At 39.2% G+C, this 15,565-nt stretch overlaps 2 protein-coding genes across 2 annotated transcripts; one reads left to right on the forward strand and one right to left on the reverse strand.

Moving 5' to 3' along the window:
- Positions 1 to 425: 425 nt before the first annotated feature.
- On the reverse strand, positions 426 to 2,787 carry LOC137723289 (protein CANDIDATE G PROTEIN-COUPLED RECEPTOR 2). The gene is made up of 6 exons (XM_068462444.2): positions 2,323 to 2,787; positions 1,551 to 1,742; positions 1,185 to 1,347; positions 992 to 1,094; positions 804 to 885; positions 426 to 720 (listed from the first exon to the last, which is right to left on the reverse strand). The coding sequence occupies exons 1-6, from the start codon at positions 2,623 to 2,625 to the stop codon at positions 643 to 645; spliced, it is 921 nt and encodes a 306-aa protein (XP_068318545.1). The 5' UTR covers positions 2,626 to 2,787; the 3' UTR covers positions 426 to 642.
- Positions 2,788 to 3,985: 1,198 nt separating this feature from the next.
- LOC137723766 (uncharacterized) lies at positions 3,986 to 12,885 on the forward strand. Its single transcript, XM_068462956.2, has 16 exons — positions 3,986 to 4,311; positions 4,482 to 5,182; positions 5,502 to 5,574; positions 5,726 to 5,767; positions 5,880 to 5,942; positions 6,122 to 6,171; positions 6,270 to 6,297; positions 6,472 to 6,600; positions 6,701 to 6,761; positions 6,975 to 7,082; positions 7,210 to 7,331; positions 7,505 to 7,574; positions 7,672 to 7,710; positions 12,027 to 12,067; positions 12,272 to 12,401; positions 12,560 to 12,885. Exons 1-16 carry the CDS (start codon positions 4,000 to 4,002, stop codon positions 12,676 to 12,678), a joined length of 2,088 nt encoding a protein of 695 aa, XP_068319057.2. The 5' UTR covers positions 3,986 to 3,999; the 3' UTR covers positions 12,679 to 12,885.
- Positions 12,886 to 15,565: the final 2,680 nt, after the last annotated feature.

Raw genomic sequence — 15,565 nt, forward strand, 5'->3', positions numbered from 1 at the left:
GCAAAACCTAGCTTTGAAAAACTGGCTTTTTTTCACATCTGTTTTACATAAAAGTTTACCAAACACTCTAATACTGCTTTTTTTTTTTCAAAAGCACTTTTACAAAAAAGTTTACCAAACACTCTGCTGCTTTATTTCACAGCTGCTTATTCTCACAGCACAGCAGAAGCAGCTTTTTTTCAAAGCACATCAATACCAAACCAGTCGCTCCTTGGAAGTGCTTCATGAAAGAATTACACAGCAAACGATTCTTCCAAAACACACTTCAAGGGCTTACAGTTAATTTAAAAGCACTAATTTCCACTAATCATGCCGTTAACGAAGGAGTTAAGGTTCATTTTGATTTTAACCGGTGCATAACAGCACTTGATCAAGTTGATCATTTCTAATTTAAACTCAGGCAGTGATTGCATAAGCACTAAAAATCTCAGAAAGACAACTTTCATTATTTTGTGACTGGCAAAAGCAACACGACACAATGGCATCATACAAACACCTAAAGGATACAGTACATTGAAGTATTTTGGTATCCAGTAACATATGGACTTCTATATACAGCAAATGTGATGATCGGATCCTCTTGTGACTACGTTCTAGAATTCCCGGAGAACCATGACCACCGTCGATATGGAGGTTAGTGTGTCACTCCCAATCAGCGTCAAAGAAACCAGCATCTTTCATCTCTGAATAGTACACATTCTCCAAATGTAAATCTTCCTCCTGTTTCATCCAAACATCAATTACCAATGCGAAAAGCAATATAATAATAAATACTATCGATAAAAACAGAGAGTTACAAATACCTGGAAGAAGTCTGCCAGAAATGTTACATACAAAAGCGGAAGATAAAAGGCGTGATAACAGACAATAGTAGCACCATATAGCCTGCAAACAAAAAATTTGAAAATTACTTAAAAGAAGCTCTTTAATATTTGAATTAAAATATTGGCAAAATAGACACTTCAGATCAATGACCAATTTACACGCATACCAGAATCCAAATCCAGCCCCATTTCCAGTAAGCAAGCAAGCAAACAGTGCTAGTACGTTTAACGTAAACATGATAGCGGTATACTTGTAGAATGCAGGTCTTGCTGCAGAACAAGAAAAGAGACATCACATTTAACTAAATAGCTATGAAATCCATGTATACATCAGATTTTATTAATAGCCGATGAACTTACCCGGTAACCTCTCTCTCCACTTGGAATGGTACATGAACAATATAAAGCTGTAAATTGCAGCAATCACTAGCCTGTGGACAACCCACAAGTCCCACTTCGTTCGATGTGCATGGTCATTATTGTCAATGAACAATGGAATGCCAAATCCAAATAGATAAATTGCCTGGAAGAGAACAGATTACGATTGTAAGTCCATTAAGTACCACAATGCTGCACCAATGTGTACTTCCAACAAAAAATCATTAGAGAACAATATGAGCAGCTTAAAATAATTAGCATATGTTTCCATTAGTATATTCTGTAACTAACAAGCATACATAGGTCATAAGGTTGAAAATCCATTCTGTGAAAAAGAACAAGCGATACCTTGAGAAGTATATCCAAAACAACAAGGATCCCTGAGATGACAAAAGTCCGTGCCAAAGCTTCCCTCCCACTTGCATAATTCCCTTGAAGCAAAAATGACAGCAAGCTTACTTCCAAAAATAGCATCCCGGAGGTTGTGAACAAAGATAAGACATTCCATGTTAGTTGTTTTCCAGGACTGCACTCCCATGCCTGAACCAAATAAGTGACAATTTAACCCCATCTTAGCAAAATTATCAAGAAATGCCTCGAAAGGAGAATTTAGACATGAACTACAAATCCTAATACGCACAACTAGAATAACCAGCATTCACCACATCAAATACAGCTAGCAAACCAGGGGCCTTTCTGGGACTGCTTCTAGAACTAGAAGGGCGAAAAGTGTTTTCTCACAACCAAAAGTGCTTCTAACTATGACAGAAAAACTTCAAAGCGGCTTCAGGGTTGTACGAGCTCTTAGAGAAGCACTTGCTAGGTGGTTGTTCAGGATTCCAAGTGCATTTCCAGGAAGCCCTTGGATTTTTAATAAACATTTTGACTTGTTTATATCAAAAGCATTTCTGGCAGAAGTGCTTCCTACATAAATAGTCCGAGATGAGCTCCAAATAACAACCATACTACTAAGTAACAAGATTCCACCAAAACTAATAACCGAAAGCCTTAAAATTTACCCACAACAATGCTACTATTCAGCTAAAAGATTCAAGTTCTAAACGAAGAACAAAGACAAAGCTGCAAACTTCCAAAGGGGGGGGGGGTGAAATATACGAACCTGAAAACAGCACCAAGCAAGGTTGAGCAAGCTAACAAGCCAGAGGCACCCGTAGTACGCAATCATGATATAAGAGCGGCCATGGGAGAGCTTCGAGAAGCTTTTTTTCGATTGAAACGCCAAGTACAGGACGAAGAGAAGGGAGGGCACGATCAGAGCCACATTGTGGAAGAACCCATGGCACTCGCCGAGCCAGCTGTAGAATCGGGATCCTGAAACGCCGACGCCTAGGGTTGAATTTGGGGCCTGGGTGAGTGGAATTGGGAATCCGGCTTGCGAGGGAGCTTCTTGGAGAGCTCGCATTTTTGAATGGGGGGAAACAATTAGCCCTAATTTGAGTGATCTTTGAGAGCGATGGCGATTTGGGGGTTGAAATCGAAAACCCTAACCCTATATTTTAGAGATTTGGGGATGTTTACAGAAGCGAGGACTGGAGGTTAAGGATGTGTTTGGCGGGTAGGCTTTGGGCTTTTGATTGTTTTTCCAATTTTATTTATCGGTAAACAAAAATACAAAAACTCTCAAATAAAAACATTGACAATATATTGACAACAAATTGATAGTTAGTTAATAACATTCACTCAGCGAAGGCAAAATATTTATAACTTAATCGGTTAACAGCATTTACTCATATACTCAATATTTTGACTTCCTATCCTTAAATATTTGTTTGTGTAAAATAAGAAATTAAATTTTAAATTTAGAAAGTCCTCAAATATTGAGATTTTTTTTTTTCAAATATCAAACTAACTGGATCGAATATTAACCCGAAGAAAACTATTCAAATCGACTATAACTAATAAAAAGGTTGAAGTACTAATAAATTTTATTTACACATATAATAACGATGTCTTGTTAGACAATTTGACGTAATAATATTCTAGTTTAATCTACTCAAATGGAGGAAAACAAAGGGAGCACATTTATTTTAACCTAGGTTAGGCTCATATATTGTTAGTTTGTTAATACGAGAAATGTTAAAAAGACTCTCTTAAAATGAGACTCTCCATGAACTTTGTCCCACCTAACCGTTTAACTTCAATTTCCGTGACATTCTTAAATATTGTGCCAAAAACATGAGACGGCAGAGAGTTTTATTTTGTTTTAATCAAAATCCTAGTCATATTTAAAACAAAATTATTTCAATATTTAGCACCAACTGATTCAAACCAAACGTGTCCCAATGAACGCCAAAAGCTCCATTAATTCTTTCCCTCGGCGCCTCAAACTTCGGATCGTGTTCCTTCGGCTTCCCACTCTACAATTCGTAAAAGCTTCAAGATTTTGATTCTGTTGACAAAAAAACTCTACAATTTCAAGGCCAAATTTTCAACTTTTGAATGTTTGAAACAAAAATTTGTGAAACCTTTATTCGGAACTCTGGCTTTTCTAAATTTGGTGATGGCCCTAATGTGAAATCATTGAATTTTGTCGAAAAACCGAAACGATCCGAGTTTAATTTCTTGCGTTGCAAGTAATGGCGTTCCGTTAAGTCACGAAATTTGAGGCAATAGAGCTGCATTTTCCTTCAAAGATTCATAAAGCAGGTTTCTTTCTGCTGAAGAATTCAATTTTTTCTTCATTTTTTGTTGATGTTGATGTTGATGTATGTAATTGTATTGGTAATTTCTCTCTTGGTGTTCATCCAATTTTGATGGCAGTGGAGGCAGTTAAGCTATGGATCGGATGAGGCCGGTGTATGTCAGGCAGAAGAGCAATAGCAGTGGTGGAACCCCGGGGCAACCAAGTTCGCCAATGATGTCACCAATGCACCACCATGGGAGGTCGGGGTCGGTTGGAATAGTGGGTGCGAAGAAAGCGCAGCACACGAAAGCCGCAGCGCAAAGGCTTGCACATGTGATGGCTCACAAACAAACTGATGACGATGATGAGGAGGACGACGATCTTTCTTATGATCTTGGCTTGTCAAGCGGCACAGGCAGCCTCGGACTTGTAGGCGGAAGATCAATGCGCCCACGCTCTCCAATGGTAATGGGATTATGGTTAATGTGGATGCTAAATTAGTGGACTCAATGGTTCCGATTCACAGCCTAACAACATAAAGTTTTAATGATTCGTATTTGAATGTGACATGATATCTTTATGAACATAATATGTGCTTAATTTGCATTGATACCTAAACGTTATTCTGGTATTAGTCAGTTCGTGCTGCCCAAGAACAATCTACATCTACACGGGGACGATCATCACCGTCTCTTAACTCGATGGAACAACCATCTTCTACCCATTCGACGCCAGCTAGTCGACCATATCAGTACGCAGAGCAACAGTCATCAGCTCATTCACTACCAGCAAGCCGACCATACAAATCCATCAACACGAAACCCTTTAACTCTGTTGTAGAACAGCCACATTCTCTTCGCTCTTCAGTGGCTACTAGGTCATCTCAGACTTCGAACTCCAACGAATTACCTACCTCTGCTCGTTCTATATCAGGCATGAACTTTGCTCGATCATCTCAGCCAACTAATGCTGTCGAACAACCTACATCTGCTCGTTCTGTATCGGGCATGAACTCTGCTCGATCATCTCAGCCAACCCCTGCTGTCGAACAACCTACCTCTGCTCGTTCTATACCAGGCTTGAACTCTGCTCGGCCATCTCAGCCTACCAGTGCTGTCGAACAACCTACCTCTGCTCGTTCTTTAGCTGCTGCACGTCCGCAGTTAGGAACCAAGCCAGTCCACATGGTGCCAGCTACTGTACCTATATCACTTAGGCCACCCTCTTCTGCAGATCCTCCAGCTGATAATCGGAAAGAGCCAGCACCTATATCACTTAGGCCGCCATCTACACCCGTTGGAACAGATGCTTCAGCTGATAATCGGAGAGATAAAAGGTGCCAAGCTCTTAAATATTTACTAATTCCTGAGTCATCATCAATACTTTCATGTTTTGATTTCCGTGGTGCTTTGATATAAATTAGGGGAGATGATTTCCGTACCCACATTTTTTCCTTCTGCACTCTTATCGTTGTTTCTGTTCGTTAACTCTCTTTTGGTTTATCAATCAATGGCTAGAAGAAAAGGGAGGAATGTAGGTCGAGGAAAAGGGAGTGCTGAAATAATTTCTCTTTTGTTCTTTAAAGTGGTTTCTTTCGATTCCTGTACACAAACATGTGTTATATCTAATAAACGTTTCTAGCACTGGCCGAACAGGATGTCTTTGGATTTAGGGACTTTTAACATGAGAGAAAATCGGGCGCAGCGTTCTTCTGCTCTAGAAGACGAGGTATATTGTCTTCTCTCAGTTTGATACTTGTTTGAAAAAAAATTTAAAGTAATAGACTTTGAATTTTAAGCTCACAGGCGAAGACTATACAGTCGAAAACAAAATATTATGCAGTGGATAATCAACTAATGAGGTGTGAATTTCATTGCAGCTTGATATGCTCCAAGAAGAAAACGAAAATCTACTTGAAAAGGTGATGCCAATGAACTAAACATTCAATGGTTCTAATGTAACATTGGTAATATATATGATACAGTTGTCGTATATTTCTTTCTGCCACTCCATTTTGATATGTGCTTCCCCAGCTTCGACTTGCAGAAGAGAGGTGCGACGAAACAGAAGCAAGGGCTCGACAGCTTGAGCAGCAGGTAATGCTTTAAATTTTTCAACGAACAATCAAGTGCAAAGTACTTATTATCACGTTTATTGGTTTGTACTTTTTTTGCTTGTTTCATGGTGTAAATACAGTTGATTTGCAGCATGAGCATGTGTATGGTGATGTGCTGGCCAATCTGATACTATTTCATTGTCTGTGTGTTATCTTTAGGTTGCTAATCTTGGCGAAGGTGTAACATTGGAAGCCCGTCTTCTAAGCAGGCAAGCTTCAAACTTTTCATGCATATACCTGCATTCCAATTCAGATTGATTATTGTTTTTTAGAATGCTAACTTTTACGTCGATATGTTTCTTTTCAGAAAGGAGGCAGCACTGCAGCAAAGGGAGGTATGTGCCGTGTTTCAACATATCTTCTGCACAGTACTAAACTTCATATACATGCACATACACACTTTGCGCTGTCTTTTGTGTGTGTGTGCATGTCATAGCGCATGTCGCTGTGGTCTAATTCGATTTGATTGAGCAAATGTTTTCCATGAGTTTGAACACGATTTATCACAGGCTGCTTTGAGAGAGGCTGCACAGACTCAAGGTGGTAGTGGTCATGGTGGTAGAAATGACGAAGCAGAGTACGAACTGAGATCACTTCGGATTATGACTCAACGAATGATACTGAGTCGTGAAGAGATGGTTTGTGCTCAGTTTTTTATTGTCAGTTCCCTTTTTTTTTCTTTTTTTCTTTTTTTTGTACCTTTTTTTACATGATTTTCAGTTTTTTTTTTATTCTTAGGAAGAGGTGGTCTTGAAGAGATCTTGGCTAGCTCGGTACTGGAGCTTATGCGTTGAGCATGGTAATTAAGTCATTTTAATCGCCAAAATAGAACTTCCTATCTTTCGAAAGGTTTCCGAAACATGGAAATGCAAATCCTCTATTGCCTAGTCACCTACAGAGACTCTTCTGTTGAAGAATTTATATTGTTCAACTGAAGGTCCCTAAGATGTCCGAAGAATGCAAATTAACCTTTTAGGAGTGATTACTGAATGACCAAAGGGTATTTTGGCAGGTATTCATGCTGAAATAGCGACATCAAGATATGAATTCTGGTCATCGCTTGCTCCTCATCCAGCTGAAGCTGTATTAGCAGCCGGACAAAAAGCGAAAGATGAGATAGGTAAGTTAGTGTTTCCATCATTATTGGTTGTCTTTTACGTTTATCTTTGGCTTCTCTCAGTATCTTTAAAACTAAACCTCTAGTGATGCGCATTATTCATGTCTTCCGTTAATTTTGGTCTGTTAAGACAACAACGATCTAGATGAAAGAGAAGATAGTCCACGAGATTTGAATGAACTCTCAGGCGAGAGAAACATTGAGAGCATGCTCTTGGTGGAGAAGGGTCTGCGCGAACTTGCTTCGTTGAAGGTGTTCCCCCAATCCTTATGATCTTACAAACATTATCTGTTTCTTTTATGATTAGCAAGTCCGTTTACTGAAACAATAAAACTCGTCTTCGTGATTGATCTGTTGGTCTGCATTGCTATTTTTTGAAGTATTGATTGCTTGCAATGACCAGTTTTCGTGTCATTGTCTCGAAGGTAGAGGAGGCGGTGGCAGTTGCAATGGCTCAACAGCGACGCCCTAGTTCAATGAAAACTGGTGTTATAGGTGAAGGGATTTTCTATTTTACAGTTGAGCAATCCATTATAATCAAATCAACAGAGAAATCATGATAGTTTCCTGACAAGTTCTTTTCTACATGTAGATTTGAAGCTACCAATTGATGGACAGTTCGAAGCATTTGGTAAGATTATCATAAAAATATAAGTTTGTAGGTTTTTTTCCTGCTAAATAATTTCGATAAAAGAAATACTTACATACAATTTGTAATTCGAAGATATAACCAATAAAGCTGAACATAAACTAAAAAATAAACAATAATAAAGTTTAAGTAGGTTATTGCAGAAGTAGCTTAACCACATTGACCATAGCAAACGTGCTTCCCTAAACCCTAAACAAAATCTTTCATACAAACACAGCAAACCTCACTTTCACGCACTACACTTCTTCTTTTTCTTTCTTGACCTCATATCCTCCTTCTCCTCCTCCTCAACATCATCACCATGATCATCAGTCGCCACTCTAACCCTCCTCAGCATAACCTTGAGCAACGCGTCCCTTGCATGAAGTTGATCGCAAGTTCAACCCTACCGTGATCCGAAGAAGGACCACGCTACAACTCTAGACTCTCATGCCATTAATACAATATTATACGTAATTTTTTCTTCACATGATATTTGTATCATTGGCACGCGATGCCCTAGTGGTAGTGTACTCGTGCCACTGTTTGTCTCCGTGATCTTGGTTTTCTTGGTCTAATACTTGTGTGGCAAGGGGCCTGACGTCATAAGTGAAGTTCTTATCTATCTGGTGATAGATCGCCACCATAGTTAGAATCAAGCCTACTTCTTCCAAAAAACTTGAAAATTAAGAAACCAATAATAGCATCGGTTAATAGATTATGGCCTAGGGTTACGGACTGTTGGGGTTTAAAAGTGCTTCACTACTCTAAAGATGTTTATCTCACAAAGAAGAATGTAACGCAGCGGAATTGATAGGCAAGAGAAAGAAAGAATTCTCAAAGTATTACACAAGGTTTTTATTCACTCACAAACTTAGTACAAGAGGAAACACTCAAACACTCTTAGAAGCTTTGTTGCTTCTTCTTACTTCTTACTTGACACTCTCACTTCTTACTACTTGCTCTCTTGGTTGTTACAAATGGTGTGGATGCCTTCTCCTTTTATAAGCATGGATGGAACCTTGGAGAAGCATGAAAACATCATGCTAGAGATATCTGGATAATTCCACTACCTTCCTAAGCTAGAATTATCTACACTAATCTTGTATGTTGGTGGAATCCTCACCATTCTTCTAGACTCTTCCACCAACTTGAACTTTGCTAGAATTCTCTAGCATGTGCATGGATCTTTCTTTGTGTATGGGCCGGATCAATTATTTTTGGGCCAAGACAAGATTACAATTCAACATCCCCCCTTAATCTTGTCTTGTGACGCCAATTGAGTTTCTTAGTCTGACAAAGTCTTCTTGTTTGAGTGGCTTGGTGAATATGTCGGCGACTTGGTCTTGAGACTTTACGTATTCCACTTGCACATCCTTTCTTGTAATGCACTCTCTTAAGAAATGATAAAGGGTATCTATGTGTTTGCTCCTGTCATGGAATACTGGATTCTTTGCTAGAGCTATTGCAGACTTGTTGTCGACATAGATCTTTGTTGGCTCTTCTTGTCGCATTCTTAATTCTTTCAGCAAGTTTCTCAGCCAGATTGCATGGCAGACACATGAAGTAACAACTACGTATTCAGCTTCACAGGTAGAAAGAGTGACAATCGGTTGCTTCTTCGACATCCATGTGAATGCAGTGTCTCCCATGAAGAACACAAATCCAGTAGTGTTTTTTCTATCATCGGAATCTCCTGCCCAATCACTGTCGCTATATCCAGCAAGTTTGTAGTTATCAGAACTTGAATAAAGCAAGCCAAAGTTAACAGTACCTTTAAGGTATCGAAGAATTCTTTTGGCCGTTTTCAAATGTGTAGTTGTGGGATTCTCTATGTGGCGACTGATTAATCTGACATCATAGAGAATATCCGATCTTGTGCAAGTCAAGTAGCGCAAGCTTCCAACTAGACTTTTGAAAAATGTTGGATCTACGCTTTCTCCTTTGTCATACTTGGTTAGTTTGACTCCGCACTCCATTGGCGTGCTCACGGGCTTGCAGTCGTCCATTTTGAACTTTTTCAGTATGTCCTTTGTGTAGCTTTCTTGGGAGATGAAAATTCCTTCTTCGTTCTGCTTGACTTCAATGCCTAGGTAATATGCCATTAACCCGATGTTGGTCATCTCAAATTCTTTGGTCATCACTCCCTTGAACTCTTCAAACATGCTTGGATTACTCCCAGTGAAGATTAGATCATCCACATATAAGCACACAATCAAAATATCTCCATCTTTGATTTTGACGTAGAGAGCATGTTCATGAGGGCACTTGATGAAGTTGTTTTCTTGAAAGTACTTGTCGATGCCACTATTCCATGCTCGTGGCGCTTGTTTTAACCCATAAAGGGCTTTCTTTAGCTTCAGAACTTTGTCTTCATGCCCTTTGATCTCATAGCCTGACGGTTTGCCGAATGTAGACTTCTTCTTCAAGGACTCCATTTAGGAAGGCGAACTTCACATCCATTTGTTGAATCTTCCAACTGTTTTGAGCTGCCAAAGAAATTAGTAATCGTATAGTTTCCAACCGAGCAACGGGTGCAAATACCTCATCATAGTCGATTCCGGCTCTTTGACTATAGCCTTTCGCCACTAGTCTTACCTTGTATCTTTCGACCTCTCCATTTGCATTTTTCTTTGTCTTGTACACCCACTTGACTTTGATGGCTTTGTGTCCTTCTGGAAGAATAGCGAGTTCCCATGTATCATTCTTCTAGATTGTTTCAATTTCTTCATCCATTGCTTTCCTCCACTTAATATCTTGCACTGCTTCTTGGAAGTCGACTGGTTCACAATCAGCAAAGAGATAGAAAAGTGTAGGATTATCAAGTCTTTCAGCTACCTCATAAAGATCTCGTATACTTCTTGCGCGTGGTACTTCTCTTTCATTTAGACTCCCACTTGACAATGTTGATGCTGATGAATTACCATGATTGGTTGATGTTGGTGAAACATGTGGAGTAGTGGATTCTTGTTGAACCTCTCTTGCTTGCTCCATCATCCCTTGTTCATTCTCTTCTTCAAATTGAGGAAAGAAGTGAAGATCACCTGCATGCGGGCCAAAATCCCATTCTCCTTCTTCATCGAACGTCACGTCTCGACTGATCACCGTCTTCCCATTGTTTGGATTATACAGCTTATAGCCTTTTGAATTTGTGTCATAGCCGATGAAGATGAACTTCTCACTTTTGTCGTCGAGTTTGGTTCTCCTCTCGTCTGGTACATGTACATGGGCTATGCTTCCAAAAACTTTTAGATGAGAAATACCTGGTTTTCTTCCACTCCATGCTTCTTGCGGAGTTTTTCCCCACACACTCCTTGTTGGAGACCGATTGGATAGGTAGACAGCACATGCTACAGCTTCTGCCCACAATTCCTTAGGCAATTTCTTGTTTTTGAGCATGCTTCGAGCCATGTCGAGGATGGTTCGATTTTTTCTTTCCGCCGCTCCATTTTGTTAAGGGGATCTTGGAACTGTCAAAGGTCGACAAATTCCATTTGTTGGGGTTTAAAAGTGCTTCATTACTCTAAAGATGTTTATCTCACAAAGAAGAATGTAACGCAGCGGAATTGATAGGCAAGAGAAAGAAAGAATTCTCAAAGTATTACACAAGGTTTTTATTCACTCACAAACTTAGTACAAGAGGAAACACTCAAACACTCTTAGAAGTTTTGTTGCTTCTTCTTACTTCTTACTTGACACTCTCACTTCTTACTACTTGCTCTCTTGGTTGTTACAAATGGTGTGGATGCCTTCTCCTTTTATAAGCATGGATGGAACCTTGGAGAAGCATGAAAACATCATGCTAGAGATATCTGGATAATTCCACTACCTTCCTAAGCTAGAATTATCTACACTAATCTTGTATGTTAGTGGAATCCTCACCATTCTTCTAGACTCTTCCACCAACTTGAACTTTGCTAGAATTCTCTAGCATGTGCATGGATCTTTCTTTGTGTATGGGTCGGATCAATTATCTTTGGGCCAAGACAAGATTACAATTCAACACGGACTTCAACAGGACTCACCCTCCCCCTCTCCCCACACCCCCACGCACCCCCCCCCCCCAAAAAAAAAAAAAAAAAACAATATGAATGCAGTTGTTAGGGTGATTTTCCTTTCTTCCTTAGGCCGCACGGAAGTTTATTTGGATATAGATGTTCTCATCTTAGCTATGGATCATGTTTCTGATATCTTTGATTCAAACCGGTTGAATAACAAACAGCAGCAGAGTATTATTAAATGATTCAAAGTTGGCACATTTTCAACATAAATTTTCTTTTAATTTTCAGTTTTGATAAATGTGTTTTGATTGTTTTCAGTACTCAGCAAAGAGGAGTCTGAAGATATACTTTTCAAGCAGGTATTGTGTTTTCCCCTTTTGCATTCTTCTAACATTTCCAAATGTAAATACCCATGACGCTGTGCAAATTTGGGCTTACCTAAATTGGCAAGAGTAGTTAGCTTCTCCACTACTTCGAATCCCCAATCTTTTAATCTTAGATTAGAATATAGACCGATTGAATAAAAAAAATATGTATGACATTTTGAGACGATGTTGTTGTAGGCTTGGCTTGCATATTTCTGGAGAAGAGCTAAAAACCATGGAGTGGAACCAGATATAGCAGATGAACGCTTGCAATTCTGGATCAACCACAACTCCAAGTCACCTGCCACCTCACATGATGCAGTTGATGGTACTCGTCTCCCTCTCTTTCTGTAATAATTAACAATCTAGCTAAGTTCATCTATTTCTTCGTGTCCGTCTTCATATAACTAGCTGCTGATTTAGTGCTACGCATGATATATGATGTCTGCTTGAATCTGATGTGGCGGGTTCTTCCGGTTTTTACAGTTGAGCGTGGTCTTCTGGAGCTGAAGAAGTTGGGAATCGAAACCCAGTTATGGAGAGAATCACGGAAATGGCTTGAGCATGATTCGATGCATAGAACGAAAAGTCTGTCCGACTTCTGATATATGAAAACTTTGTGCGCAAGCTTAAGATCAGTGTTAACCACGGTATGGCTGAATGTAAAAGAGGTCTCTTCGTCTCAAGAACACCAAACTCAATCATCAGATATTCATTCATATATTTGTGTACAAGATTTCTACTGTAGACTTGAAGCGGCCAATTGATGGACAGATTGAATCATTTGGTAAGATGATCATATAATTAATTTTCATTTCTTATATGTTTCTTTTTTTTTCTATTAATTAATTTCGATAAAAGAAATACGTGCAATTTATAATTCAAAGACGTTAATAATAAGTCTGTACTGAAACACAAACATGAACAATGCTAAAAGTTTAAACTAGCTTATTTCTGATAATTGTCATAAAATTTTGACATACATTAACGTCACTAATATAGTCATAGGAAACAATAATCAAATTAAAGACAAAGTAGCCAAGTTGACTCAAATGATATATATATATATATATATATATATATATATATATATATGTGTGTGTGTGTGTGTGTGTGTGTGTGTATGTGTGTGTGTGTGTTGTCTCTATACAATCATGTTTGAATTTCAAAATTTAGACACAATAAAATATCGGCATTGCACATAGGCATCTCAATTTTGGTTTTAGGCCACTTAAACCGGCAAAGAGGGCAGTTGGGTTTTCTGCATAGCCATTCTCCTATGCATTCGTCATGAAACACATGCAAACACGGCATCGATGGCACATCTTTTGACCCAACAAACTTGTCAATACAAATACAGCAAACCTCGCTCTCGCGCACCACACAATTTCTTTTTCTCCGGATATCCTCCTCCTCATCAAAGTCATCGTCGTGAATCTCATGATCATCGGTAGTTACTCTAGTCCTCTTTAGCGTCTTCTTGAGCAACGCATTTGTTTCATCCGTTCACCATTTGCACACGTCCAAGAAATAGTGTCTTTCAATGTCGACCTTCAAGCGAGAACTTTTGGACCCTTGTTTGAAGTTGCGAAGCTTATTAACCTCGCCTACAATCTTTCTCACCACTAGATCTACACTGAACCTTTCATCCTCGAAGATTTTGTGTATGTAGAGTTTGCAAGTGATTACAAGTTTGATGGCAGCATCGTCTAACTCTTGCAAATCAGGAATTCTTTGTGTTAATTCTTGCGGTTCTCTCATATTCTTCATCTTCTCCTTCGGAGAGATTGACGTCATACTTGTTTTTTATGGCACCATCGCTTGACCACAAGCGCAAATCATAAAATTTGCTTGTTCGTCTTTTAACATGTTTACCTTGGGCGACGGGATACTTGCGGTTTCTTCTTCTTCAGAGAGATTGACATGTATTTCATGTTTTCCGTGTGTGTGAAGTCGATTTTTAGTGTATTTTCATCACGATAATCAGGATGATCTTTGTCTAGTACTTTTGTTGGATGGGGCTTGGCGTCACAAGTGAAGTTCCGAGCAATCTGGTGATAGACTTCCATTCCGAGCAATCTATCTTCTGTGGCAAAGAGAATGTAAAGCGGTATATATAGCAATAATAATGATCAATACTTGACCTAGGCAGAATCTAGGTGCACTAAAATGATCATATATCGGTTTCTAACACAAATGGACTTGGGAAAGTATTGAAACCGCGCGACTTTGATTAAAGGATAATGCTAGAAAAACTAAATTTGGAGACAAAGTTCCAAAAACTAAAGGACATGAAAATTGGTTATTGGTTTATTACTTAAACGTTGATAAACATGCTTATTTCTATTGGCGACATATTGTGAGGTTTAACCTACTCCTTTACCCACTTAGTGTAGAGAATATCGTTTGTTCAAAAAAAAAAAATTAGAATAAAAAAAAAGCTTCAAATTTATGAATCAAAGTTGTTAATAATAAGTTTGTAGATCTGTACAGAAACTCAAAAATTAACAACATTAACCCATTCATGTATGCATCATCATCAACACGTAAACCCTTAACTATCTTTGAAATCAGTAGTGCACATAGGCTTCTCAATTTTGTCTTGTGATCCGTGTTCAATATTAGGCAACTCAACGCAGTAGCGGCAAACAGGGCAGTTATCTTTTCTCTCTCTCAGCCATGCTCCTATGCATTTGCCATGAAACAGATGCAAGCAAGGCAGGTATTTCACATCTTTTGATCCAGCAACAAACTCTTCCGTGCAAACGCAACAAACCTCGCCTTCGTGCACTACGCGTCTTTTTTTTCTTTCTCCAACTTCATCACCATCCTCATCCTCGTCCTCGTCCTCCTCATCGTCATGGTCATCAGCCACCACTCTAGCCCTCTTTAGCGTCTTCTTAAGCTGTGCATCCCTTGCAATGACTCGTTCATCCGAACACACTTCGCACATGTCCCAGATATGGTCTCTTTTCATGTCGACCCTCAACCGCAGTTTTTTGGGACCCTTGTTTGAATCGGACTCGCCTATCCTACGACCCTGGTTCAGAATCCTTTCCACCACTAGATTGCGCATGGACTCACCCTTGATTATTTTATGTTCCTTAAGCATGCCAGATATACCATCCTTATTTTCTTTGTACGCATTTTGATCGTCTAAGCACCGCACGTCATGAACTGTGATTCTTAGGCCTTTGGAAGGTAACTCTTTCAGTTCTTTGTCTTGGAATATGGGAATACTTTCAGCTTCGTCGTCTTCGGATTCTTCAGAGATATTGACGTAGTACTTCTTATTTACGAAGAGTGATAAGTCGATCTCAAGACTAACCCTAGGGTTTTCAGGGCGATCGGAGCTGTCCTGAACTTGTGTGGCAAGGGGCTTGACATCGTAAGTGAAGCTCTGACATGTCTCGTGATACACTTCCATTCGATCGGAAGTAGTACGTACTGAACAATACTAGACCCAGCTAATTAACCTAAAGGGTGTATATA

The sequence above is a fragment of the Pyrus communis genome, chromosome 4 (genome assembly GCF_041283825.1).
Source record: "Pyrus communis isolate YQ-2024b chromosome 4, ASM4128382v1, whole genome shotgun sequence".
Taxonomy (NCBI): domain Eukaryota; kingdom Viridiplantae; phylum Streptophyta; class Magnoliopsida; order Rosales; family Rosaceae; genus Pyrus; species Pyrus communis.

What these genes read in the sequence shown, in the direction of transcription:
- LOC137723289 (XM_068462444.2), bottom strand. Translation starts at nt 2,625, where the DNA reads ATGCGAGCTCTCCAAGAAGCTCCCTCGCAAGCCGGATTCCCAATTCCA. An exon ending in TTGCTTGGTGCTGTTTTCAG is followed by an intron (nt 1,743 to 2,322) that starts GTTCGTATATTT and finishes TATTTGGTTCAG; the next exon opens with GCATGGGAGTGCAGTCCTGG. An exon ending in GTGGAGAGAGAGGTTACCGG is followed by an intron (nt 1,095 to 1,184) that starts GTAAGTTCATCG and finishes CTTGTTCTGCAG; the next exon opens with CAAGACCTGCATTCTACAAG.
- LOC137723766 (XM_068462956.2), top strand. Translation starts at nt 4,000, where the DNA reads ATGGATCGGATGAGGCCGGTGTATGTCAGGCAGAAGAGCAATAGCAGT. An exon ending in TACTGAGTCGTGAAGAGATG is followed by an intron (nt 6,601 to 6,700) that starts GTTTGTGCTCAG and finishes TTTTATTCTTAG; the next exon opens with GAAGAGGTGGTCTTGAAGAG. An exon ending in AATGAAAACTGGTGTTATAG is followed by an intron (nt 7,575 to 7,671) that starts GTGAAGGGATTT and finishes TTCTACATGTAG; the next exon opens with ATTTGAAGCTACCAATTGAT.